At 45.6% G+C, this 25863-nt stretch overlaps 1 protein-coding gene across 1 annotated transcript in view; it reads right to left on the reverse strand.

The window, feature by feature from the left end:
* Positions 1–6729: 6729 nt before the first annotated feature.
* RNASEH2C (ribonuclease H2 subunit C) overlaps positions 6730–25863 on the reverse strand; it is a 30381-nt gene continuing 11247 nt past the window's right edge. The window contains exons 2-4 of the mRNA XM_077456128.1: positions 23412–23524; positions 13642–13761; positions 6730–6920 (exon numbers count right to left, since the gene is read on the reverse strand). Of these exons, the coding sequence (XP_077312254.1) occupies positions 6900–6920; positions 13642–13761; positions 23412–23524 (254 nt within the window). The 3' untranslated portion in view covers positions 6730–6899. The remainder of the gene's footprint in view (positions 6921–13641; positions 13762–23411; positions 23525–25863) is intronic.

Here is a 25863-nt window from a genome sequence, read left to right on the forward strand (position 1 = left end):
GGAAGTCTGCCATCTGATTCAGTTCCCCCCTTTAGGTGAACTTCCAAAAGGGAAAGCATGTTGCTCTAAACCCAATTCCGGATTTCTGCTGCAAGGGACCACAAAGTTCCACGCTTGTTCCCCCCTGTTTATGTACATGACTGCTGAGTTGTTGGCCAGGATTTTTATGTGATGTTCCTGCAGCTCTTCCTGAAAAGTAATGAGCGCTTAAAGTATCGCTCTCAATTCTTTCTAGTTCAATGACCTTCTCATCTCCTCTCTCTTCCAGGTGCTTAACCACTTGCCGACCGTCGCACGACGATATACGTCGACAGAATGGCACGGGCAGGCATATGGGCGTATATATACGTCCCTGCCTTCCCGCGGGTGGGGGGCCCCCCCCGGTGCCTGCGGCGGTCGGTATTCGTTCGGGAGCGATCCGGGATGAGGGGGCGGCCATTCATTCATGGCCACCCCCTCGCGATCGCTCCCGACGAATGGAAATGCTCCGTGACATCACTTCCTCTCCTGTAATGTAAACATAGGCAGAGGAAGTGATGTAATCTCTCCTCCATGTCGGTATTTTTCGTTCCGGCACCGAGGAGAGAGGATTGGTGAGTTGCACCAACACGACACTACACAGTAGAACATGCCAGGCACACTCACACCCCCCCTTCACCCCCCAATTACCCCTGCCCCCCCAGTCACAGTGACACCAATTGCATTTTTTTTTTTTTGCATTGGTATCATTTGTGACTGTAATAAGTGTTAGGGCAGTTAGGGTTAGCCCCCTTTAGTTCTAAGGTACCCCCCTAACCCCCCCAATAAAGGTTTAACCCCGTGATCACCCCCCGTCGCCAGTGTCACTAAGGCTGGGTTCACATTGCAGCGGTTTATGAGAACGGATGTGATTCGCACCGCACTGCAGTGCAAATCACATCCGATCTCTGTGCGATTCGAGTTCAGCCATACAGATAGTATGGCTGAATTTGCGTCGCACCCGCTGCAAATTCGCACGGGACCCTTTTTTTGGTCCGCAGCAGAATCGGATCGCATGGGTGTTCACACCATGCGATCCGAATTTGCAGATCGCACTGCGATATGCGAACTGATCTGGGGGTGTCATTAACATTTCACTGACACTCCCAGCAGTTCGCATAGGGCAGTGTGAACTGCCGCCGGGAGGCATGCAATGCGGGAACCCGCCGCGGATTCGTGGCGTTCCCGCATCGCTCCAGTGTGAACCCAGCCTAATAAGCGATCGTTTTTCTGATCGCTGTATTAGTGTCACAGGTGACGCTAGTTAGGCAGGTAGGTATTTAGGTTCACCGCAGCTTTTTATAGCGCCAGGGACCCCCATATACTACCGCATAAAGCCCCCTGGTTGCCCCCTAGTTAACCCTTTCACCAGTGATCACCATATAACTGTTACAGGTGACGCTGGTTGGTTAGTTATTTTTTATAGTTTCAGGGCACCCGCCATTTATTACCTAATAAAGGTTTAACCCCCTGATCACCCGGCGGGTGATATAAGTTTGAGGGTCAGATAAGGTCTGCGTCGCCCCAGGCAGCGTCAGGTTAGTGCCAGTACCGCTAACACCCACGCACAAAGCATACACCTCCCTTAGTAATATAGTATCTGATCAGATCTATATTAGCGTCGCCAGCAGTTTAGGTTTCCCAAAACACATTGTTAGCGGGATCAGCCCAGATACCTGCTAGCACCTGCGTTTAGCCCCTCCGCCAAGCCCAGACCAGCCCACCCAAGTGCAGTATCGATCGATCACTGTCACTTACAAAACACAACACGCATTTTATGGCCTTCAAAACTGTAATAGGTAGTGAGGAGTGAAGTCAAAAATTTACGCCCTTAGAAAGCCTGAAGGCGGTGCTTGGTTTTCGGGGCCCCGTACGCGGCTAGGCTCCCAAAAAGTCCCACATATGTGGTATCCCCGTACTCGGGAGAAGCAGCAGAACTTATTTTGGGGTGTCATTTCACATATGCCCATAGCATGTGTGAGCAATATATCATTTAGTGACAACTTTGTGAAAAAAATAAAATAAAAGTTTGTAATATTCCCGCAACTTGTGGCAAAATATAAAATATTCTATGGACTCAACACGCCTCTCAGCAAATAGCTTGGGGTGTCTACTTTCTAAAATGGGGTAATTTGTGGGGGTTTTGTGCCATCTTGGCATTTTATGGCCTTCAAAACTGTAATAGGTAGTGAGAAGTGAAATCAAAAATTTACGCCCTTAGAAAGCCTGAAGGCGGTGCTTGGTTTTCGGGGCCCGTACGCGGCTAGGCTCCCAAAAAGTCCCACATATGTGGTATCCCCGTACTCAGGAGAAGCAGCAGAATTTATTTTGGGGTGTCATTTCACATATGCCCATAGCATGTGTGAGCAATATATCATTTAGTGACAACTTTGTGTAAAAAAAAAAAAAATTTTTTTTTGGCATTATTCAATCGCTTGAGGCAAAAAAATAAAATATTCAATGGGCTCAACATGCCTCTTATCAATTTCCTTAGGGGGTCTACTTTCCAAAATGGGGTCATTTGGGGGGGTTTTGTACTGCCCTGCCATTTTAGCACCTCAAGAAATGAGATAGGCAGTCGTAAACTAAAAGCTGCGTAAATTCCAGAAAACGTACCTTAGTTTGTAGATGTGAAAACTTTTGCGCAAACCAATAAATATACAGTTATTTACTTTTTTTTTTACCAAAGACATGTGGCTGAATACATTTTGGCCTAAATGTATGACTAAAATTGAGTTTATTGGATTTTTCTAATAACAAAAAGTAGAAAATATCATTTTTTTTCAAAATTTGCGGTCTTTTTACGTTTATATCGCAAAAAATAAAAAGAGGCAATCAAATACTATCAAAAGAAAGCTCTATTTGTGGGAAGAAAAGGACGCAAATTTTGTTTGGGTACAACATTGCATGACCGCGCAATTACCAGTTAAAGCAGCGCAGTGCCAAATTGTAAAAAGACCTCTGGTCATTGACCAGCAAAATGGTCCGGTCTGAAAGTGATTAAATGTGCTCCCCACCCCATGCCGCTTGTATCTGTCGTCACTTTGGTGACCGGTATGATCCACAACCCCCCCCCCCCCCCCGGGACAAGTTCCCTGCCTTTCTCCACCACCAAAGTGATCTTGTTACCTGTGTTTGTATGCACACAAGAGTGTCTAAAGACCTTTGACTGTGGTCCCATACCTTTCTGTAGAGGGTGAAGATGTAACCCCACCCATCGCACTGCAAGAATAGTGGAGGTCAAGAGCCCTACTGCTGACATCACTGTCTCACTGTAATTGGCTGATTGTTCTGCAGCAACTTCATTGTATCCTCTATTTTCTGCACCTTTTCCTGGGGCAAAAAAAACTTTTTGTTGTGTTGAGTCCAACTTGTACCCCAAATACGTCACCCGTTGTAAGGGGATCTGGTTGGTCTTTTCCATGTTTAAAAGCCTAGGCATTTTAGAAAATATCTGGTCTACTTTAGAACTTGAACCAATTGCTCTTGTGAGGCTACAAAGAGAGTTGATTATCTAGGTAGGCAGCTACAGAAATGCACCGATGTGGAGAACTGTGAAAACCTCTGCCATGACTTTGGTGCATATTCTGGATGAGGACAGGCCCAATGGAAGTGCCTGGAACTGCAGGTGGATTGTGTCTTCCTCTTTTCTTACTGCCAACCTGAGGAATCTTTGACCACTTTGGGCAAACAGAATGTGTAAATACGCATCCCTCAGGTCGATGGATGCCATATAGCAGTTTGGAGGAAGCTGTGGTTTCACCAAACATATTGAGTCCATACGGAATCTTTTGTAGGTTGACAGGCTGAGGACTTCTGCACCATGAAAACATGAAAGTAGAAGCCCCTGCCTACTTCTGTCAACTTCTTCATTCCCTCCAGAAGGCCCCTGGCCTTTTCTGTGCTTCTTGGAAGTTTTGTGATGAAAAGTCTGGGGGGGGGGGGGAGAGAGAGAGTTTAAAATTCTAAATTATACCTTCTCCTTACAATCCTCAATGAATTGCCTGGAGGCGATCGTGTCCCACTGTGGGGGGGAAAGCCCCAATCTTCCCCCACCGCAGTCAGTTTGTCATTGAGTTTTACAGGCTTGGTCAGGAGGGCAAAAAAAAAATCATTCCTCCCTCACACTTTCCTCTCTGCCCCCCAGGCCTTTTTTGACTTTTGGCGCCCCGGAGCGATTCTGTACCTGCAATCTTTTCTTTGATTGTTGCGGTAGCTTACGCTTAACTGGAAACTACTTTTCTGTCCGCTCTAGTACTGCTTCCAATCTGGGACCAAAAAGTAAGTCCCCTGTGAGAGACATCCTGCATAACTTGACTTTAGACACGCCGTCCCCCTGACACGCCTTGAGCCATAGAGCTTTCTTGGCGGAATTAGTTGTGCCGAGGACCTTGCAGCCATCCGGACTGTTTCTGCTGAAGCATCCCCGCTAGGTCATAGGAAAAGAATATAACATTGATTCCCTAAATGTTCCTTATTCAAAGCCTGTAATTAATTCAGCCAGAATTCTAAATTGCAGGTTACTGCCATAGCTGGCTTCAAACAGCAGAATCCAAGGACTTTTTCAAAAGAGCATCCATTCTCTTGCCCATGGCATCTGATAAGGCCCACATATCCTCGAAGGCCAAGGCAGTATGCCTGAACACCTGTGAAAAGGCTGCGTCTAGTTTTGGATTTTTGTTCCGAACTGATGCTGGGTCCTCTGAAAAGGGAAGTACTTCAGTGCCCTCAAGAAGAGAGGGTTTCCTTTCAGGATCATGCCATTCTTTTTAAATCACCTCTCCCAAAACCTTGTGGACCGGGGGCACCCTTCTTTTCCCTTAGGGCCTGGTACAGGTGGTCGTGGAGTGATAAAGGTTTCTTATCTACTTGAATGCCGAAAGTAGTATAAATATACCCTGGGAGACCCTCCACTTTTTCAAGCGAGAGTTCATTCTGATAAGGTTTACTGGAATCACTTTCCAGCCCTTCTCCCTCAGATTCTGCCTGGGAGCCCGAAGCTGCACTATCCAGCTCCTCAGCCTCATCCCTGCAGTGCCCCCACTTGTGGCTGCAACCACCATTGTTGCTGGTACCGCAGAACTGTAAACCCCACAAAAAGCGTTTTGAAAGAATCAAAAGTGCTAGAAAGATCCTTAACCAAGGCCGCTAGATCATTACATTGCTTTGTGGACTGCGCCTTCACTAGGTTATCAATACATTCCTTGCATAAAACTTTTGCCCAGGAGTCCTTTTAGGTTGTTTTTTTTTTTTTTTTTTTATATAGAGCTGCCCGTCTGGACTTTTCTGCAGATTTGCCCTGAAAAACATAAGACAACAGACATCAAATTCAGGGACCCACTTCTGGAGCGCTGCAGGTCTCCCCCACATGGTACTTCCCTCTTGGCACCCCCCCCCCCCCACCAAAGGGTTTATACCTAGTGTATTATTTATACACACACACAGGAAGTGCCCGAGTTACGAATACAATAGGGACTGTAGGTATGTTCGTAAGTCACAACACTGCATTTGTAAGTGTAACTGCCACCTATGCACGGATGTGGGATGTTCCGGGCGCTTATGTTATCTGGGGCGTAGTACAGCAGTGTGGGATGTGTCCGGCGGTGCACAAAAGGTATCCAGGACCAGCGTGGATGGCTGGCGTTTGAGGCCGTTTGTAAGTAGGAGTCATTCATAACTCAGGCACTGCCTGTATATATTTATATATACATTTTAAAGCAGCTGAAATGTTTATCTGTGTAAAGAACAGGTGATTCTGGCGTAGGGTAAGTGCTAGGCCCATGCTCTGTTCTACAGAGGAGGATAGCAGTTCAGAAAGTGTTAGAGTGCCTTCATACCCCTTGAAGGGTTTTACGTTTTTTTGGTTGTAACATGACAAAATGTAGATGTATTTTATTGGGATTTCATGTGATAGACAAACAAAAAGTGGCACATAATTGTAAAGCGAAAGGAAAATGATTTTCAAAGTGTTTTACAGATAAATATCTGAAAAGTTTGGTGTGCATTTGTATTCAGCCCCCTTTACTCTGATACCCCTAACTAAAATCTAGTGGAACCAATTGCCTTCAGAAGTCACCCAATTAGTAAATAGAGTCCACCTGTGTGTAATTTAAGCACTCAGGAGATTTGTTAGAGATCATTAGTGAACAAACTACATCACAAAGGCCAAGGAACACACTGCAAAATGTAAAGCATATGGCACAACTGCAAACCTACTAAGACATGACCATCCACCTAAACTGACAGGCCGGGCAAGGAGAGCATCAGAGAAGCAGCCAAGAGGCCCATGGTAACTCTGGAGGAGCTGCAGACATCCACAGCTGAAGTGGGAGAATCTGTCCACAGGACAACTATTATTCATGCACTCAACTAATTATGTGCCACTTTGTGTTGGTCCATCACATGAAATGCTAATAAAAATCAAATTTTTTTTTTGGGCTGTAACATTACAATGTGAAAAATTTCAAGGGGTATTAATACCTTTTCAAAGGCACTGTATGAATATCAGTCCCACAAGATTGTCTAGAAAAGACCATGTGGCACAAGCTTGATCCAAAGGGTACAATAACAGCAGTTTCATTTTTTTTGTGTCTGCAATTAAAAAAAAAATAAAGAAAAAAAAATAAATCCACACACTACTTGGAAATTAAAAAAAAAAAAAAATACCCAACTACTTTTGTCTGGGTTGCATGTGCTCATGAATACACAATGACGGTTTTAACACTCTTTTTATTAAAAAAAAAAGAAATATTCAACATCATACACTTTTGGTGCCCAATTACAGCTGCAGTATATCATTTACCAACAATTATAAGCAATGAAATTACATATGCAAAATATTTACTGGAACAATACATCTTGATAGACAGAAATGTGACCTTCTAATCAACTGGTGTGTGGACCTGAAAAGGAAGGAGAATGACATTATAGAACTGTAGGGAAAGTAGGCTACACTTCATATATCACCACTCTGCTAAACCATTTTCTAAGTTTTTGTTACAAACAGAAAACAAAAAAAACTGACTGCAACAGCCTTAGACAATGTAAGCAACTATAAAACAGTTGCCTACCAGAAATGTAAGTGGAATCTGCCTTTAAAAATGGTACCTGTAGTAAGAGAAAGCAAGACTTTGCCATTGTGGACCACCTTGTAACAATTGTAGTTACATGGTTGCCGCAAGCCATGCTTTGCCAGGTCACCGACATGGAACGCATACAGTGTCTTGCACTCCCTTGGCTTTTTACCTATTTTGTTACATTACAGCCTTTGGTTCGATGTTTTTTTTAAATCTGAATTATATGTGATGGATCAGAAGACAATAGTCTAAGTTAGTGAAGTAAAATTAGAAAAATATATACATAAAGCTATTTTTCTGAAATAAAAAAATGATAATTGTCATGTGCATATGTATTCACCCCCTTTGTTATGAAGCCCATAAAAAGCTCTGGTGGTGCAACCAATTACCTTCAGAAGTCACATAATTAGTGAAATGATGTCCACATGTGTGCAATCTAAAGCTGCCCATACACCATACAATTTTCTTATTCAATTTCCTTTAGATTTACCTTCAACTGTGTAGTATAAGGACTTGCCTGATTGCACACAAACTGAAAGTGTTTAGACATATTATATGGTTTTGGTAAATCTAAAGGAAATCTATAGAAGAAAATTGTATAATGTATGGCCAGCCTAAGTGTCACGTGATCTGTCATTACATATACACAACTTTTTGAAAGGCCCAAGAGGCTGCAACACCTAAGCAAGTGGCAAAACTAACCAAACACTGCCATGAATACCAAGGAACTCTCCAAACAAGTAAGAGACAATGTTGTTGAGAAGTACAAGTCAGGGTTAAGTTATATAAAAAAAAAAAAAAAAAAAATATCCACAACAGCAAACCTGCCAAGAGACAACTGCACACCAAAACTCACGGACTGGGCAAGGAGGGTGTTAATTAGGCAGCACAGAGACCCAAGGTAACCCTGGAGGAGCTGCAGAGTTCCAAAGCAGAGACTGGAGTATCTGTACAAAGGACGACAATAAGCCGTACATGCCATAGAGTTGGGCTTTATGGTCATTACTTTCAGTAAAAAACAAAAAATGGTACGTTTTGAGTTTGCGAAAAAGTCATGTGGGAGACTCCCAAATACATATGGAGGAAGGTGCTCTGGTCTGACGAGACTAACATTTTACTTTTTGTCCATCAAAAAAACAAAAACGCTGTCTGGCGCAAACCCAACACATCACCCAAGAAACACCATCTCCACAATGAAACATGGTGGTGGCAGCATCATGCTGTGGGGATGTTTTTCAGCAGTCGAATTGGAAAACTAGTCAGGGTTGAGGGAAAGATGGATGGTGCTAAATACAGGGATATTCTTGAGCAAAACCTGTACCACTCTGTGCGATTTGTGATCAGGGGAATATTCACACTTTGAGGACTTCTATAAATATATATACGCGTCAATTGGTATTGGATTGTCTGCACTGTTTTATTGGGACTATCAGAACTTTATATGATGATCTATGCACTTTTTAATGTTAATTCTTGTGGTGGCATCTTTCCACACGTTACACTTTTATAGTCATTTATATGCGACATGTGTTTTGTTAGAATAGTTTATTTAACCTATTTGATACCTTCCATTCATATAACTGCTATAAGTATATGCACGTAATTTTTTTATGTTGTGATCACATTTATTATAGTTGTTTGGTTCATTTAATTGGATCACTGGCACAATAGCGCAGCACTTTTACCACACAGGTTTACAGCTGTGACCCCCTTGAGTAAGCCAAAGACAGAGCAAAGAAAACCTTGACTGTGACCTTCAGGCAGTGGGGTTCAATGTTCCTTATGTACTGTGTTAGCTGCTGAGCACTCTCCAGGTCAAAGACCATGGTAAGTCATGTAGGACTCCCTTGTCTTATGTCAGAGCCTTTTAAACTATTAAAAGGACTACGATCATCGCTGGTTTCCATCAGCTTCTACCAGCTGCAGTGTCATGCAGGTTGTGACGGAACGTCCCCCACACTCCACTTGAGTGCTTCCGTCAGTATACCGCTTCCTAAGTCCTGGAACATAATTCCAATGGATTGGGCTATAGGAACCCCCAAGAACGAGACAACACCAGTCTTGAAGTACATCAGGAATAATCTTTTAAAAGATCCAGAAAGTCGACAAAGAAAGCAAAAGTCCACCACTCCAGGCCAATCCAGCGGCAGACTACCAACTCTCCAGACAGGTGGGGGTTCCAGGTGCAGGCTGATTGCACAAACCAAGCATACAGGAAATTAACAAAACTCTGGACAGCCGCACTGCGGAAAAAATGAAAATGCCTTTATTTCTTCAAGTAAAAAAACTCCATATCACACAAAACATCACAGCAAAGGGAAAAAGCATAGAACAAAATACTGACGTGTTTCACGCTAAAACCAGCGCTTAGAGCCCATTCACACAGGGGCAACTCCTGATCCGACTTCAGGTCGCCCCTAGTCGCCTCAGGTCGGACAACATTTAAAAAGCAATGTAAGTGAATGAGAGCCGTCTTAATGCACACTACTGAAGTCGCTCCGACTTCAGAAAAGGTTCCTGTACTACTTCTATCCGACTTGTAGGCGACCGGTACCCATTGATTTCAATGGAGATCGCCTCCAAGTCGGATCTCCGTCTATACGGAGGCGACTTTGACAGAATTATTAGCTCTGAAGGGGGAACTCCACGGCAAATTTCTGAAAAAAATTTGGCGTGGGTTCCCCCTCCGAGAGCATACCAGGCCCTTAGGTCTGGTATGGATTCCAAGGGGAACCCCCTACGCCGAAAAAACGGCGTGGGGGTCCCCCCCAGATCCACACCAGACCCTTATCCGAGCACGCTACCCGGCCGGCCAGGAAAGGGGGTGGGGACGAGCGGGCGCCCCCCCCCCTCCTGAGCCGTACCAGGCCGCGTGCCCTCAACATGGGGGGGGTGCCTTGGGGGAGGGGGGGCGTGCGGCCTCTTCCCGACAACCCTGGCCGTTGGTTGTCGGGGTCTGCGGGCGGGGGGCTTATCGGAATCCGGGAGCCCCCTTTAATAAGGGGGCCCCCGGATACCGGCCCCCCACCCTATGTGAATGAGTATGGGGTACAATGTACCCCTACCCATTCACCTGTGGAAAAAAAAGTACAAAAAAAAAAAACAACACAGGGAAAAAATATTTTATTGCACAGCTCCGGGGGTCTTCTCGCCGGACTCCTCCGCTATCTTCTTGTAGCTCTTTTGCTAGCGGAGGAGTCCGGCTTTCTTCCTCCCCGCCGCCGGCCTCTTCTCCCGACTTCGGGGGTCTTGTCCCCCTCTTCGGTTCTTCTGCCGGGCCACCGCGCCTTCTTATAGCTCTTTTACAGGCGGTGGCCCGGTCTTCTGTCGCCTTCCGTTCTTCTTCTTCTTCTTCTTCTTCTTCTTCTGGAGATGTTGACACGACGCTCTCTCCGGCCACAATGCCAGGGACGCGCTCCGCTGCCACTTATATAGGGACAATGGGGCGGTGTCACATGGGTTGATGTCACATGGGTTGGTCACATGGGTTGATGTCACATGGTGACCCCGCCCCCTTACCATGTGACATCAACCCATGTGACCAACCCATGTGACATCGCCCCATTGTCCCTATATAAGTGGCAGCGGAGCGCGTCCCTGGCATTGTGGCCGGAGAGAGCGTCGTGTCAACATCTCCTGGAGAAGAAGAAGAAGGAGAAGGAGAAGAAGAAGAAGGAGAAGAAGAAGGAGAAGAAGAAGGAGAAGAAGAAGAAGAAGGAGAAGAAGAAGAAGAAGAAGAAGAAGGAGAAGAAGGAGAAGAAGAAGAAGAAGAAGAAGAAGAAGAAGAAGAACGGAAGGCGGCGGCGACAGAAGACCAGGCCACCGCCTGTAAAAGAGCTATAAGAAGGCGCGGTGGCCCGGCAGAAGAACCGAAGAGGGGGACAAGACCCCCGAAGTCGGGAGAAGAGGCCGGCGGCGGGGAGGAAGAAAGCCGGACTCCTCCGCTAGCAAAAGAGCTACAAGAAGATAGCGGAGGAGTCCGGCGAGAAGACCCCCGAAGACGGAAGACCCCCGGAGCTGTGCAATAAAATATTTTTTCCCCGTGTTGTGTTTTTTTTTTGTACTTTTTTTCCACAGGTGAATGGGTAGGGGTACATTGTACCCCATACTCATTCACATAGGGTGGGGGGCCGGTATCCGGGGGCCCCCTTATTAAAGGGGGCTCCCGGATTCCGATAAGCCCCCCGCCCGCAGACCCCGACAACCAACGGCCAGGGTTGTCGGGAAGAGGCCCTTGTCCTCATCGACATGGGGACAAGGTGCTTTGGGGTGGGGGGGGCCGCACGCCCCCCCTCCCCCAAGGCACCCCCCCCATGTTGAGGGCACGCGGCCTGGTACGGCTCAGGAGGGGGGGGGCCGCCCGCTCGTCCCCACCCCCTTTCCTGGCCGGCCGGGTAGCGTGCTCGGATAAGGGTCTGGTGTGGATCTGGGGGGGACCCCCACGCCGTTTTTTCGGCGTAGGGGGTTCCCCTTGGAATCCATACCAGACCTAAGGGCCTGGTATGCTCTCGGAGGGGGAACCCACGCCAAATTTTTTTCAGAAATTTGCCGTGGAGTTCCCCCTTGAGCTCATTCTCTGCTTGGCCTCGGCAAAAGTCGCCTGGCCTGGGGCGACTTGTAAGTCGTCCCAAGTCGGGCTTGAAGTCATCACAAGTCGTTTTGAAGTCGTCCCAAGTCGCGCTGTGATCTTAACTCAAGTCGTGTCCAAGTTGCCTGACTCAAGTCGCCTACAAGTCGTGTTGCCCCTGTGTGAATGGGCTCTTACTCATAGCTAGCTTTTGTTCAAAATGAAAAACAAATATATACTATACAGATGTCAACACGTGATGGTAAAATCAAGGGTGGAAAGCAGTGACAGCTGATGAACTATCATCATGAAGTCTCCACACATGTGTCTCCTGCACTTGATCATTTGGTGACCAAGAGTGTAAGAGTAAAAAGAAAGAATAAGAAAAAAGAAAGAAAAGAACAGAAAGGGGGGGGGGGGGGAGAAGAAAAAAAAAATGTTTCGTGTGATATGGAGTTTTTTTACTTGAAGAAATAAAGGCATTTTTATTTTTCCCGGAGTGCGGCTGTCTAGAGTTTTGTTTGTTTCCTGTATACTAGGAATAATCTTTTATTTGAGATCTCCCACAGATATATAAAGCAAGATGACTAAAACCTAACCTAATTAGCACGAGCTAATTATCTAATCATTGACCCAGACTAGTTGTCTGAGAGGTACACTTTTCAGGGTACGTCTCCTACCTCACCGACGGACTATTTAATAGACATTACCATAAACATAAACACAGGGTTAATTAGCACAACAACATTGTGTGGAATATTCTTACGATCAAGACTAGACTCATTTACACAACAGACAGGTGGCTGGAGTTGATGACATTAGCATCTAACAGTTTGTGTCCCAACAGTGTGATTCAGTCTATTGCTAATATGGCATATACATATCCAGTCTGTGTGTGTCTTGGGGGGGGGGGGCATGGACCTGAATCCAAGTAACACCTCAGGGGTCCCCAGGCATACAGCTCACAAAGAGCACTGTTCCCCCAAATTCCAGGGCCCATAATCGCAATTCAAGAGCCTGGCACTCAGTCCCCTCCAACGGCCTCTGTCCCGGCTAGGTCTGTCACACAGGTTTTCTACAGATTTTGTTCCCACCTTTTTAGGGTGAGGGAGACTATTCCCACCATTGCTCCAATCACAAAGGACACATTTTTCACATGGTTTTGTCCCTGCTGTTACCTACAATAACCCAATGTCCACTAATCACATCTGCTCTCAGCAGTTGATTTGTAGCTAACCAAGTTGTTCTCTTGGGAGTTTTAAATGATGTCTCGGTTTAGCTGTGCAACATGTCAGATCCCAAATGCAAAGGGAACAGTCCTGCTATTTCCACCCTCTCCAACGCATAAACCACTAACAGTTGCAGGGTGGGCAGCATTGTCCCTCCTGATGGGCCAGACACAGATCTCCTGGATTGTTGTCCCCCACTTGAGATCACATACTTCTCAGACCCAATCAAGCGTGCCCCCCTTAGCCATATCTGGGGATCTATGCTAGATTGCACCAGAACAAAGAACATAAGCATACTTCTACACATTCACTTCCAGAGTTATTTTTTGACATTCCTGCAGCTGTAATGACAAATGTCTATAAGCCCTATCCAAATCTTTATTTTCCTAGCAGGTTCTGCTATTGAACCTGCTATAGAAGTAATGTTAATTTGTGAAACATTAGCACTAAAAAGGTCTAAACAAGCAGCTGCTATCCTTAGTAATCATTCCAATGCCTTGCAAATCTGGGACCCAGTGTTCCTTGAATAAACGATAATACTCCTACTTCTCTACAAGCTGAGGCTGGTCAAAGGATTTTTTGTTTGCCATTGTCAAATTCCCCCTGTAGGCAGAAATAACCCCTATTTTCTATGAGTTACTACTGATCGTGTGTAAACCAAATACAGAAGAAGATTACAAAAATCTGAATTTATAAACAATATATGCTTTAGATGACTGAGCAATTAAATACTATGGTCTGAACACATTACCGCAGCAGCAATTTTCGGCCATGCTAGTGACCTCACTAAGACATCGTCTGCTGATGGTGGCGTTTCCAGGTTCCATTGCATAAAGGACTGGAAAGTGGTTCTGACTGTCAGTGAACGATCCTGGAATAGAGAAAGACAATCAATGTTACAACTACATTAAAATGGATCCTAAATCCTGGTAGATGCAGAACTATAACCCTCAAATGGGCTTCATTTCTTGCAATCTGCACATCTAAAATTAAAGTCATGAGTGTCAGAATGTTCATATTAAGCTGGCGACACACACACACACAAACCTAATAGTGTAGATTGGCAATTGTACAATCTAGACAAGCTATCTAATTTATATCCAATCAGCTCTTCTCAGATTTGTTGGTAAATATAAAGGAGATTTTATAAAGGCAGTGGAGGACAGAAAACCCTGGCACGCTATGGTCCATGAGGTCACATGGACACGACTAAACAACATAAAGGAGATTGCACAAGCATACAATGGTGTGTGACCAGCATTGGCAGTCTTTAGGAGAAAAAAAAGAAATGCTTAAAAGGGAACCTGTCATTACAAAATTATGTTGTCACCAATTATTTGTATTTTAAAACTGCAGGCTTTTAGGTCTGCCATGCTGATCCTAGCTTCATTACCTACTGAAATATGGACCTGAAACATAGTATGTAGAACGGGAGACAAGACATATTTAGCTTCAATGGCTGCATGCTTGTTCCAGGTCATTCAGTAAGTAATGCAGCCTGTTCTTGGCTTCATTGCCTGGTGACTGACCTGGAATAAGGATCAACTACTTTAAAAACAATTTAGAAATTACAGTGTCTACGTTTCTACCCTCACAGGAGGTTCCTGCTTCATCACCACTTTCTTTTAACATTGTTATTTAATAAATACAGGGTTAATTTGGGTGTTTTAACCACTTAAGCCCCGGACCAATTTGCAGCCAAAGGACCAAGCCCCTTTTTGCGATTTGGCACTGCAACGTTTTAACTGACAATTGCACGGTTGTGCGACGTGGCTCCCAAACAACATTGGCGTCCTTTTTTTCCCCACAAATAGAGATTTCTTTTGGTGGTATTTGATCACCTCTGCGGTTATTTTTTGCGCTATAAACAAAAATAGAGCGACAATTTAAAAAAAAAATAAAAAAAAAAAAAAAAATCAATATTTTTTGCTATAATAATTATCCCAAAAAAATATATTTAAAAAAAACTTGTTTTTCCTCAGTTTAGACTGGTACGTATTCTTCTAAATTTTTTGGTAAAAAAAAACGGAGATACGTACCGGTAACATCCTTTTCCGGGAGTCTTTCAGGACAGCCACCTTAGAGAGACACTGGCTCCTCCCTTCTTAGGAAACACCGCCTTCATTTCCATGATTTAAGCCTCATCCTCCCTCCATTCCTCAGTTCTTCCAGAGTACCTCCGGCCAACTGGGGAGACACAAGAACACGTCAAACAAACTTTTAATCTTACCTGACGGTCTCATGTGATGAGTTCCCGACGTTCTCCAAAAACCTGGGTGGGAACCGGTGCTGTCCTGAAAGACTCCCGGAAAAGGATGTTACCGGTACGTAACTCCGTTTTTCCCAAGTTCGTCTTTCAGGACAGCCACCTTAGAGAGGATAAGCGAGCACATTACCTTAGGGTGGGATCACTGCTTGCAGCACTTTACGACCAAAGGCCTGGTCTTTGGCTGACAGAAGATCCAGTCTATAGTGTTTCACGAACGTAGAAAAACTGGACCACGTTGCAGCTCTACAGATCTGTTCAGGAGATGCACCAGCCCACTCTGCCTGAGAAGTTGCCACTGCCCTGGTTGAGTGCGCTCTAATCCCAACTGGGGGTTCTAACCCCCCTGCTATATAAGCCTGCCCAATGACTAACCTTAACCATCTGGCTATCGTACGTCTAGAGGCTTTGGAACCCTTCCTAGCCCCTGAAAATAACACAAAAAGTGAATCAGACTTCCTGAACTGACTTGTGCAATCTAAATAATGAAGGACACATCTTCTAACATCCAGTCTATGAAAGATGTGTTCCTGTTCTCTTATGCCCCGTACACACGAGAGGACTTATGTCCGACAGACCTCCAAAGGAGTTCCGCCGGAGTTCCGACGGAGTTCTGGCGGACTTTTCGACCGAACGGACTTGGACACACACCATCACACCAAACTCCGACGGAGTCGAACGTGATGACGTACGACTGGATTCGAATAAGGAAGTTCATAGCCAGTAGCCAATAGCTGTCCTAGCGTCGGTTTTAGTCCGTCGGAGTAGCATACACACGAGCGGATTTTTCGAAGGGGACCGGGTCCGGCGGAGTTCCGTCGGGAAAATTTGAAGCATGCTTCATTTCTAAAGTCCGTCAGACTTTGGCGAATCAAAAGTCCGTTGCAGCCCACACACGATCGAATAGTCTGACGGACTCAGTCCGTCGGAGTTTGGATGTTGAAAAGTCCGCTCGTGTGTACGGGGCATTACTGGATTTGAACAGAAAGTAGGTAGCACAATCTCCTGGACTCTATGGAAACTAGAGGCTACCTTGGGTAAAAAGGCCGGATCCATCTTAAAAACCAGAAAAAAAGGTGCCCTAACAGAAAGGGCTTCGAGTTCACTCACTCTTCTTGCTGTACTGATTGCCACCAAAAACACCGCTTTGAGAGTGATCAGTTTTAATGAGCAAGATTCCAATGGCTCAAAAGGTTCTCCTGTGAGAAACTGTAAAACTAAAGAAAGATCTCAAACTGGGAAGGGGGAATTTGAAACAGGTCTCTGCCTACTTAGGGCTTTGAAGAACCTCATTATCCAAGGGTCTGTTGCTAGATGCTTTTCTAGAAACACGCTTAAAGCGGATACCTGACCCTTCAGTGTTCCGAGGGCTAAACCTTTATCCGCCCCAGCCTGCAGGAACTCTAGAACGGCTACAGGGCTGCACACGTTGAAGGAACTCTCTGAGCACCAGCTATTGAACCGCCTCCATACCTTTAAGTAAATGGTCTGGGTTTCCCTTTTCCTGCAGTTTAGGAGAGTGGCTACTAAACGATCCGAGAAGCCCTTGCCCTTCAGCAATTCCTCCTCAGAAGCCAAGCTGCAAGGTTCCACCGCTCCACCTGAGGACAGCAGATTGGACCCTGAGACAGGAGATCTTCCCGGATTGGGAGAATCCAAGGGGGTTCTACAGACAGACCCTTCAGAATGGAGAACCACGGCCTCCTGGGCCAGTGAGGTGCGATTAGAATAAGGGTAGTATTCTCCACCTGAAACTTCCTTAACACTGCCGGAATCAGCACGGGAGGGGGGAAAGCATAGCACCTGGAGAAACCCCAACTCTGCTAGTGCGTCCACCCCCAACGCCCCGTCTCCCCTGTTTATGGAAAAGAAGATGGCTACCTTCGCGTTTTCCCTCGAGGCAAAGAGGTCTATCGAAGGAATCCCCCACCTCTGGGTGATCATTTCGAAAACTTCCTGCTTGAGAACCCAGTTGCCTTCTCTCAGTGTTTTCCTGCTGAGGAAATCTGCCACCTGATTTTGCTCTCCTTTCAAGTGGATCGCTGAAAGGGACAGGACATTTGCTTCGGCCCACCTGAGGATGGCTTTTGCTAGGGCCCATAAGGATTTGCTCCTGGTGCCCCCTTGTCTGTTGATGTAGGCTACCACCGAGGAATTGTCCGACCTTACTTTTACATGATGTCCCCGGAGTTCTCTCTGAAAGGTCCTGAGAGCCAGATCCACTGCCCTCAGCTCCCTCCAATTCGAGGATCTCTTCGACTCCCTCTTCTCCCAGGTACCCTGTATCAAACGGGAGTCTAGATGTGCACCCCAACCTGAGCTGCTCGCATCAGTTGTGACCACCCTGGATATTGTAGAATCCACTCTAGGCCTTGGGACAAAATTTGCTCCCTTTCTCCACCACCAGAGGGACCTCTTTACCTGATCTGGAACCGAAACCAAAGAATCCAGAGACCCCTGGCTGTGGTCCCAAACCTTCAGTATAAATAATTGCAGGGGACGGAAATGTAAACCCGCCCACTGAACCGCTGGGAGTGCGGACGTCAGCAAGCCCAATGCCGACATGACCTTCCTTACTGAGATCTGGTGGCTGCCCTGAAGAAACAACAGTGCCTTGTCTACCTTTTGAATTTTCTCTAAGGGGAGGAAGACTTTTTGTTCTGTTGAGTCCAACACATACCCCAGGAAGGTGACCCTCTGGGAAGGATTTAAGTTGGATTTCTCCAGGTTCAAAAGCCAACCCAGGCTTACCAACAGGTCTCTTGCGATCTGTAAATCTTGAGTCAGCTGCGTTGGAGAAGGAGCAAACAGGAGAAGATCGTCGAGATACGCGATCACCGAGATTCCCCTGAGACGCAGAAATGCCAGAACTTTTGCCATCACTTTGGTGAAGATCCGGGGGGAAGAGGATAGCCCAAAGGGAAGTGCTTTGAACTGCCGGTGTAGCACCCCAACTGAGGTTCTCACTGCCAGCCTGAGAAACCGCTGGTGGGTCTCTGCGATAGGAATATGCAGGTATGCATCTTTTAAATCTATCGATGCCATGAAACAGTTTGGTGGAAGAAGTGCTTTCACCGAGTAAACTGAATCCATCCGAAACCTTCTGTAGGTGACTGAGACATTCAGAGGCTTCAGGTTCAGGATGAGCCTGAACTTTCCCGAAGGCTTGCGAACCACAAAAACGTGAGAATAGAAGCCCCTGCCTGTCTCTCCTACTGGGACCCCTACTACCACTTCTTGTTCCTCTAACTCCTGAAGAGAGGAAAGAAGGGCAGATGATTTTTCTGCGCATTTTGGCAGCTCGGTGACAAGGAGTCTCAGAGGGGGGAGTTCTGAAAACTCCAAACGGTAACCTCTTCTGATGATCCCCAACACGAACTGATTGGAGGTGATCATCTCCCACTGTGGGAGAAAGGCCCCCAACCTTCCCCCCACTGTGACCCCGTCACTGGGACTTTTTGGGCTGTTCAGGAGGGCGAAAAATTGCTCCCCCGGGCCCCTTGCCCTTGAGCCCCCAACTTTTCTTCTGTCGAACAGTTCTAGGGGCTTCGAATCTTTTCTGGGGACGAGTCTTTCTTTTTGACTGCTCCCCTAATTTCCTCTTAACTGGAAAGGCCTTTTTCTTGTCCGCTGTGCGATCTAGCACTGCTTCAAGACCTGGCCCAAACAGCAAGTCTCCTGTAAAGGGGATCCCACAGAGCTTTGCTTTGGACGCATTGTCTCCCTGCCAGGTCTTCAGCCATAAGGCCCTCCTGGCTGAGTTGGTCAGAGCCGAGGACCTTGCAGACATTCTTACGGACTCAGCCGAAGCGTCCGCAATGTATGCTATCCCCTTAAGCAGCATGGAAAAGGAGGATAAAACAGTCTCCTTTGTCGTCCCTGCTTCAATGTGCGCATTGATCTGGGTAAGCCAATACTCCATATTACGAGCCACTACTGTGGCTGCCATGGCTGGTTTAAGATTTCCCTGTGATGAATCCCAGGCCTTCTTTAGGAGTGAATCCATCCTTCGATCCATAGGGTTTGAAAGTACCCCCATGTCCTCAAAGGCCAGATCAGTGTGTCTGGACACCTGGGAAAAAGCAGCATCTAATCTGGGAGATTTATTCCAGACCAGAGTCTCCTCTTCCGAAAAAGGAAACCTTTGTTTTAATGCCCCAGAAAAGAAAGGTTTCCTTTCGGGATCCTGCCATTCCTTCCTGATGGCATCGATCAAAACGTCATGCACCGGGAACACCCGCTTTTTCTGTTCCCCCATGCCTTTGTACATCTGATCATGGAGTGACAATGTCTTCGATTCCTTTTGTATGCCTAAAGTGGTATGAATAGCTCCTAAGAGCTCATCCACTTCCTCCAGGGAAAGCTTATACCGTGAAGTTCTATTGGATTCCCCATCCAACCCCTCATCGTCAGATTCCCCTTGGAAATCTGAGACGACACTGTCAACTTCTTCCTCAGCTTCCTCTCTGGAGCCCCCTGGATTCTCTCCACCTGCGGGAGGAACATCCATTGGGCTAGATGGTACACTCTGCTGCGCTGGTGTAGGAGTGCTCTGGGGCTGAGGCCACTGGAAACTGGAGAAATTTTTTTTGAAGGACTGGAAAGTACTAGAGAGTTCCTTCACAGAAGCCGCCAGATCTGCACCCTGTTCTGCTGCCTGCTCCCTAAGCATCCCCTCAATACACTCTTTACAAAGTGCCTTGGACCAGGAATCCCCCATAGAGGCTCTACATGAAGGACACTTCTTCCTAAAACCATGGGGGGACTTGCTCGTGGCTTTCTGAAAAACAGAAATAAGAGAGAGAGCAGCATAAGATTTAAAAAGAAAAAGAAACACCAGCGCTACATAGAGGACCACCGGGAGTGCTCCCCCCAGGATCAACCAACACCAGGATCCCAGACGCACTACCCTTCCCCCTGACCACCAAGGAGGAAACACCAGTGGAGCTGCTGGTTATAAAGTAAGGGAACACCTCCCCAGGGTTCCCCTTACCTTTGAGTGGCTGGTGCTGTTATCTCCAGGAGCTCTTGGAGCCTCTGCTTCAGACATTCTCCTGTTGAGGAAGAGTGGTACGAACGTGCCTCCTACAGCTGCCTGTACAACTTTAGAAAGAGAGGCTGCACCAGCCGAACGCTTGGTCCCCTTTCACGTGCCGCGTCCGGAACCAGAGGACGCGGATACAACGAAGAGATCCGCCCCCACCGGAACCGACGTCGCCCGTCATCCGGTCCGGTCTCCAGCTCCAAGCCGACTGTAAACCCAGGGGGACCTTGGACGTCTTGTTGCAGCGTCCCACTGGGCGAAACGAAGGGATGGACCTCCCCAAACTTTCTGCTTTCCCCAAGCGAAGTTTAGAGTGCGTGTAAAAGAGGTCAGTACAAGAGTTCGGCTCCCCAGCCGACCGGACTGCCTATCCCGTTGAAGCACCCTCCTGGGTGAATGAACGGATGATCATCTAAAACTTCCTGCTTTCCCCAAGCGAAGTTTAGAGTGTATGGTCAGTACGAAAATTCAGCTCCCTAGCTGACCGGACTGCCGAAAGTAGACCGATAGACGATCGGACTGCCGAGTGGGGCCGGAGCTCCGCTCGGATAGCTTCAGTCTCGCCAACTGATTTAGCTAAGGTTCCTTAGCGGTGTCTCCCCACCGGAGGAAACACCATAACTGAGGAACGGAGGGAGGATGAGGCTTAAATCATGGAAATGAAGGCGGTGTTTCCTAAGAAGGGAGGAGCCAGTGTCTCTCTAAGGTGGCTGTCCTGAAAGACGAACTTGGGAAAAAAAAAAAAAAAAAAAAAAAAAAAAAATCGCAATTAGCGATTGATTGGTTTGCGCAAAAGTTATAGCGTTTACAAAATAGGGGATAGTTTTATAGCATTTTTATCAATATTTTCTTTTCTTTTTTTTTTACTAGTAATGGCGGCGATCAGCGATTTTTATTGTGACATTAGGACGGACAATTTTGACACATTTTTGGGACCATTGTCATTTATATAGCAATCAGTGCTATTTAAATGCACTGATTCCTGTGTAAATGGCAGTGAAGGAGTTAATGACTAGGGGTTATGTGTGACGTTGTGTGGTTTTATTTATTGTAGGGGGCGTGGCCTGGCATGTGATGTCACTGATCGTCTTTCCCTATAACAGGGAACAGACGATCGGTGACAGCCACAGTAGGAAGCACGGGGAGAGGTTTGTTTACACAGACCTCTCCTCGTTCTTCAGCTCTGTGACCCGATCGCGGGACACCAGCGGCGATCAGGTCCACGGGTCCCGTAGCCACGGTGCTCAGGACTGGGTTGCGAGCGTGCCGGCGCACTTACAGAGCGTGCCCAGCCGTGCCATTCTGCCGACGTATATGTGCAGGAGGCGGTCCTTAAGCGGTTAAAGCAATTTAACCACTTTATTATCATCATTATTATTATTATATTATACGACAGCTGGACAGGGTGCCTACCAGGGTCAATGTACCTGTATATCCGGGTTTTTTTTTCCTTTTCACACACTGCTGCCACTGTAGGGAAGGGGGAATGGAGTTGGGGGGAGTTGGGCAGAGCCATTTTTGCATACTTTAAAAAAAAAAAAAAATCACGTTAGGATTGAAGATTACATAAAACCCCCAAACATTATAGATTTTCTGAAAGCAGGCACCCTAGAAAATAAAATATTAGTAGTTCCAATGATTTGTCACTTGATATTACCGCAAAGGTCTAGGAAGAAAAAAAACACACACACACACACACACACACACACACACACACACACACTAAAGTGAATTTTAGGGCAAACAAATGCAATTAACTCAATTTTTGGTAAAATATAAGACACGAGGTTGCACCAAGTAAACCAACACGTCAAACTGTTAAATGGCAACAAACGTCAGTGCCCTATATCTTCTATAGGTGACGCTTCAAAAGCCCCCTATAGGTCATCAATTTAGTGATATAGAGGGGGTATTGAGCTAGGATTTTTGCTCTCACTCCAGTGTGCGTGGCTATATGTAACATGTGTATAGCAGGTGTGTCCAACACGTACGTTTAAGTTCATACAGGCGTGCATAAATGTGGAGGTGGGAGGGTCCTCGATTTTTTTGGGGGGGAATTTTATGTACTTGGGTGAAAATATTTATTTTTTTAAAAACAGACAAGGATTTATCCCCCCCCCCCCCCTACACACTCCATCCCATAAACATAGACCCTGTATGTCTAGGCTCCACTGGATGTATTGCAATGCAGATAAGCATGGTGGATATTACCACCTCCTTGCTTTACTGTAGGAATGGTGTGATTTGGATAGTGAGCTGTATTGGATTTCCACCAGACATATCATTTGGTGTTGAGGCCAAATAATTCACTTTTAGACTCATCTGACCAGAACACCCTTTTCCATGTGGTCTCAGAATCTTCAAGGTGCATTTTGGCAAAGCTCAGTTGTGACTGCAAGTTGCCTTTCTTGCAAACCTCCCATACAAACCACATTTGTGGAGAATTTATACTGTTGTCACGTGCACATAATGACCACTCTTTGTCAGTTTCCTCCTTGCTCTTTCATTCAGTTTGGAGCGACATCCTGAACCAGGGAGGGTTTGTCTTGTACGAAATACCTTCCACTTCTTAATAGACTTCACTGTGCTTCTAGGCATTGATGAAGCCTTTGATTTTTTTTTTTTTTTTTAATCCATCTCCTGATTTGTGCCTGTCTACAACTTTATCCCAGAGAGCTTTTGACAGTGCCACGCCACCCATAGTTGATTGTTTGCTTCAGTTGCACTATCGGGGACTGAAATGCTCCAGGAACGCTCTTTTCATGTAGAGCTAATCAAAAGAATTCTAGCTGATCACAGATGAAAGTCAAATGGATTTGTGTGACATTGAGAAGGTGATTCGCTATACCTGATTGTCATTTTTAGGAGGGGGTTAGATCCTTTTTCCAACTCCGTGATTCTGTTTTTGATTTTTTTTCTGACATTTTGGTGTTATATCTTTACTTAGATGTTATAATTTGCACTGAGTAAATAAATACAGCTGAATAAAACTAAAACAGCGCGTCTTCATTTCAGGCTGCAAAGCAACAAAATGGGATTATTTTAAAGGGTGAGATTCTTTTCTATATTCACTGTATTCCACATAAGTGGGCTGTGTGGTGGTATAATCACATTTTACTGCAGGCCTACATTTAGATTTTTTTGAGGGGACTGAAAGGGTATAGCCAGAGGTGTGGACAAAAAAAAAACAATTATGGGTACGCAGTTTTACCTCTTCCTCTGAGAAAGGTTTATTATCCTCCTTCAGGACAATCCCGATATATCCTTCAGGGACCGTAACCTCCTGCCCTCGGAGCACTCTGCCTCTGAATGAGACCTCTTTACCTGTAAAAAAAAAAAAGAAGGGGGGGGGGGGGTGGGGAGAATTGTCAAACAAATTATCTCTTTCCATATATCCTGGAATACTGAGCAACCTTACAATTATAACTTATTAAGCCTAGTACACAGTTAAGTGGGAAAAATAAAATAATAATAAAGAGACAGCTCCAGTTGGAGCCACTGTACTAACAATTCAATGTTAGTAAAGTAACCCCCCGCTGAGCTGTTGTGTTCTGACAGGGGGGACGGGGCCAATGGCTAAGAGCGCTGATCCGGAGCCAGTCGGCTGCTGGTTTATCAGCATGCATGGCCAGCTTCTGTCAGACCAGCTGCCATATACATGGACGATCGTCACAATTGTTTGATTCAGTGTCTTCCCCAAAAGTTAAAGCAGAAGTAAACCCATTGATTTAATGGTTTCAAAAAACAAACAGTTACATTTCCGGCATGCCGGGATTGCTATCTGTCACATTTGCTTGTGCTGTCAACCAAACTGTCAAGCCACCCAATGGCTAGTGTCATAGCTGATCACATGTGCAGCATCACGGCAGTTAAAGATTAAACAAAGGCCAAGATGGCAGCTTCCTTGGCTGAAAACAATAGGAGGGTTTACTTCCACAATATAAAACTTAAAAAAAAAAAAAACACATTTGTTAACCACTTCAGCCCCGGACCATTTTGCTGGTCAAAGACCAGACCACTTTTTGCGATTCGGCACTGCGTCGTTTTAACTGACAATTGCGTGGTCGTGCGACGTTGCTCCCAAAAAAAATTGACATCCTTTTTTTCCCACAAATAGAGCTTTCTTTTGGTGGTATTTGATCACCCCTGCGGTTTTTATTTTTTGCGCTATAAACAAAAATAGAGCGACAATTTTGAAAAAAAATGCATTATTTTTTACTTTTTGTTATAATAAATATCCCCCAAAAATATATTTTAAAAAAACATTTTTCCCCTCAGTTTAGGCCGATACGTATTCTTCTACATATTTTTGTTAAAAAATAAAAATAAAAAAATCGCAATAAGCGATTATTGATTAGTTTGCGCAAAAGTTCTAGCGTTTACAAAATAGGGGATAGTTTTATGGCATTTTTATTAATCATTTTTTTTTTACTAGTAATGGCGGCAATCAGCGATTTTTTTGTGTGACTGCGACATTATGGCGGACACATCGGACATTATTGGGACCATTGTCATTTATACAGCAATCACTGCTATATAAATGCAGTGATTCCTGTGTAAACACTGACAGGGAAGGGGTTAACCAGTGGGTGGCAGTGTAGGGGTTAAGTGTTCCTAGGGGTGTGTTACTAACTGTGGGGGGCTGGGCTTTCATTTAGTGAACAACGATCTCTGCTCCAATCACATGGAGCAGAGATCAGCGTCGCTAGTTGCTAGGCAGAATGGGGAAATGCTGTTTACAATGGCATTTCTCCGTTCAGCCGCCCTGTGAGACGATCGCTGGTATGCCCGCGGGGGTCCCGACCAGCACGTGAGCGTGCCACCGGCGGCACACTCGCAATGGCAGGGCAGCAAATTTAAAGGGATGTACAGGTACGCCCATTTGCCTGCCCGTGCCATTCTGCCGACGTACATCGGCGTGCGCCGGTCGGGACTGGTTAATGCATACCTGCTCTTTTTCTGAAAAAAAAAAAAAAAAAAATATATATATATATTATATATATATATATATATATATATATATATATATATATTATTTTTAATCACCTGAAATTCAGCTTTAGCATCAACAGATAATCACATCATCTTTTTTAGTCCCATTACCCTTATTGTAGGTTACAGGAGGTTGATATATAGTTTCATTCAGCTTTGATCTCTTTGCAGCACAGTGTAAAATAACAGAAGTACTAATAATAATGGAGTGCAAGGCAAAAGCCCCACTTCAATACAGTTTTTAGGCAAGAAATGGCCCATATATTTTAAAGGTTAAGTTCACCTTTCTGGACATGTTACACCAATATTTAGGGTGTAACATGTTCAGCATCTGGGCCCCCCACCGCCCCCCCTTTGTGACAGCGGGCCTGGGATCTTCTCCCTGCACTCGCTGTCACAATTCAAAAAGAGCACATGGCCGCGTCATTCATTCACAGATCCTTGTAAATCAATGAACTACAAGTACTGTCGGCCTTTGCAGTTGATGGATTGTAGTTCTCAATGAATGCACTAGGTAGTTTATTAAGCATCCTGTCATTCAGTAACTGCTTGACTGTATCGGCAGTAAGGGCAAACAGCTACACAGTCTGCAGGAGCTGGCATAACACCCACAATCTGCTTTACAGCAGTGTTTCTCAACCTGGGGGTCAAATGATGATTTGCACAGTAAG

This window comes from Lithobates pipiens, unplaced genomic scaffold (genome assembly GCF_037356315.1).
Source record: "Lithobates pipiens isolate NorthernLeopardFrog02 unplaced genomic scaffold, aLitPip1_a1.2 Scaffold_10, whole genome shotgun sequence".
NCBI classification, from domain to species: domain Eukaryota; kingdom Metazoa; phylum Chordata; class Amphibia; order Anura; family Ranidae; genus Lithobates; species Lithobates pipiens.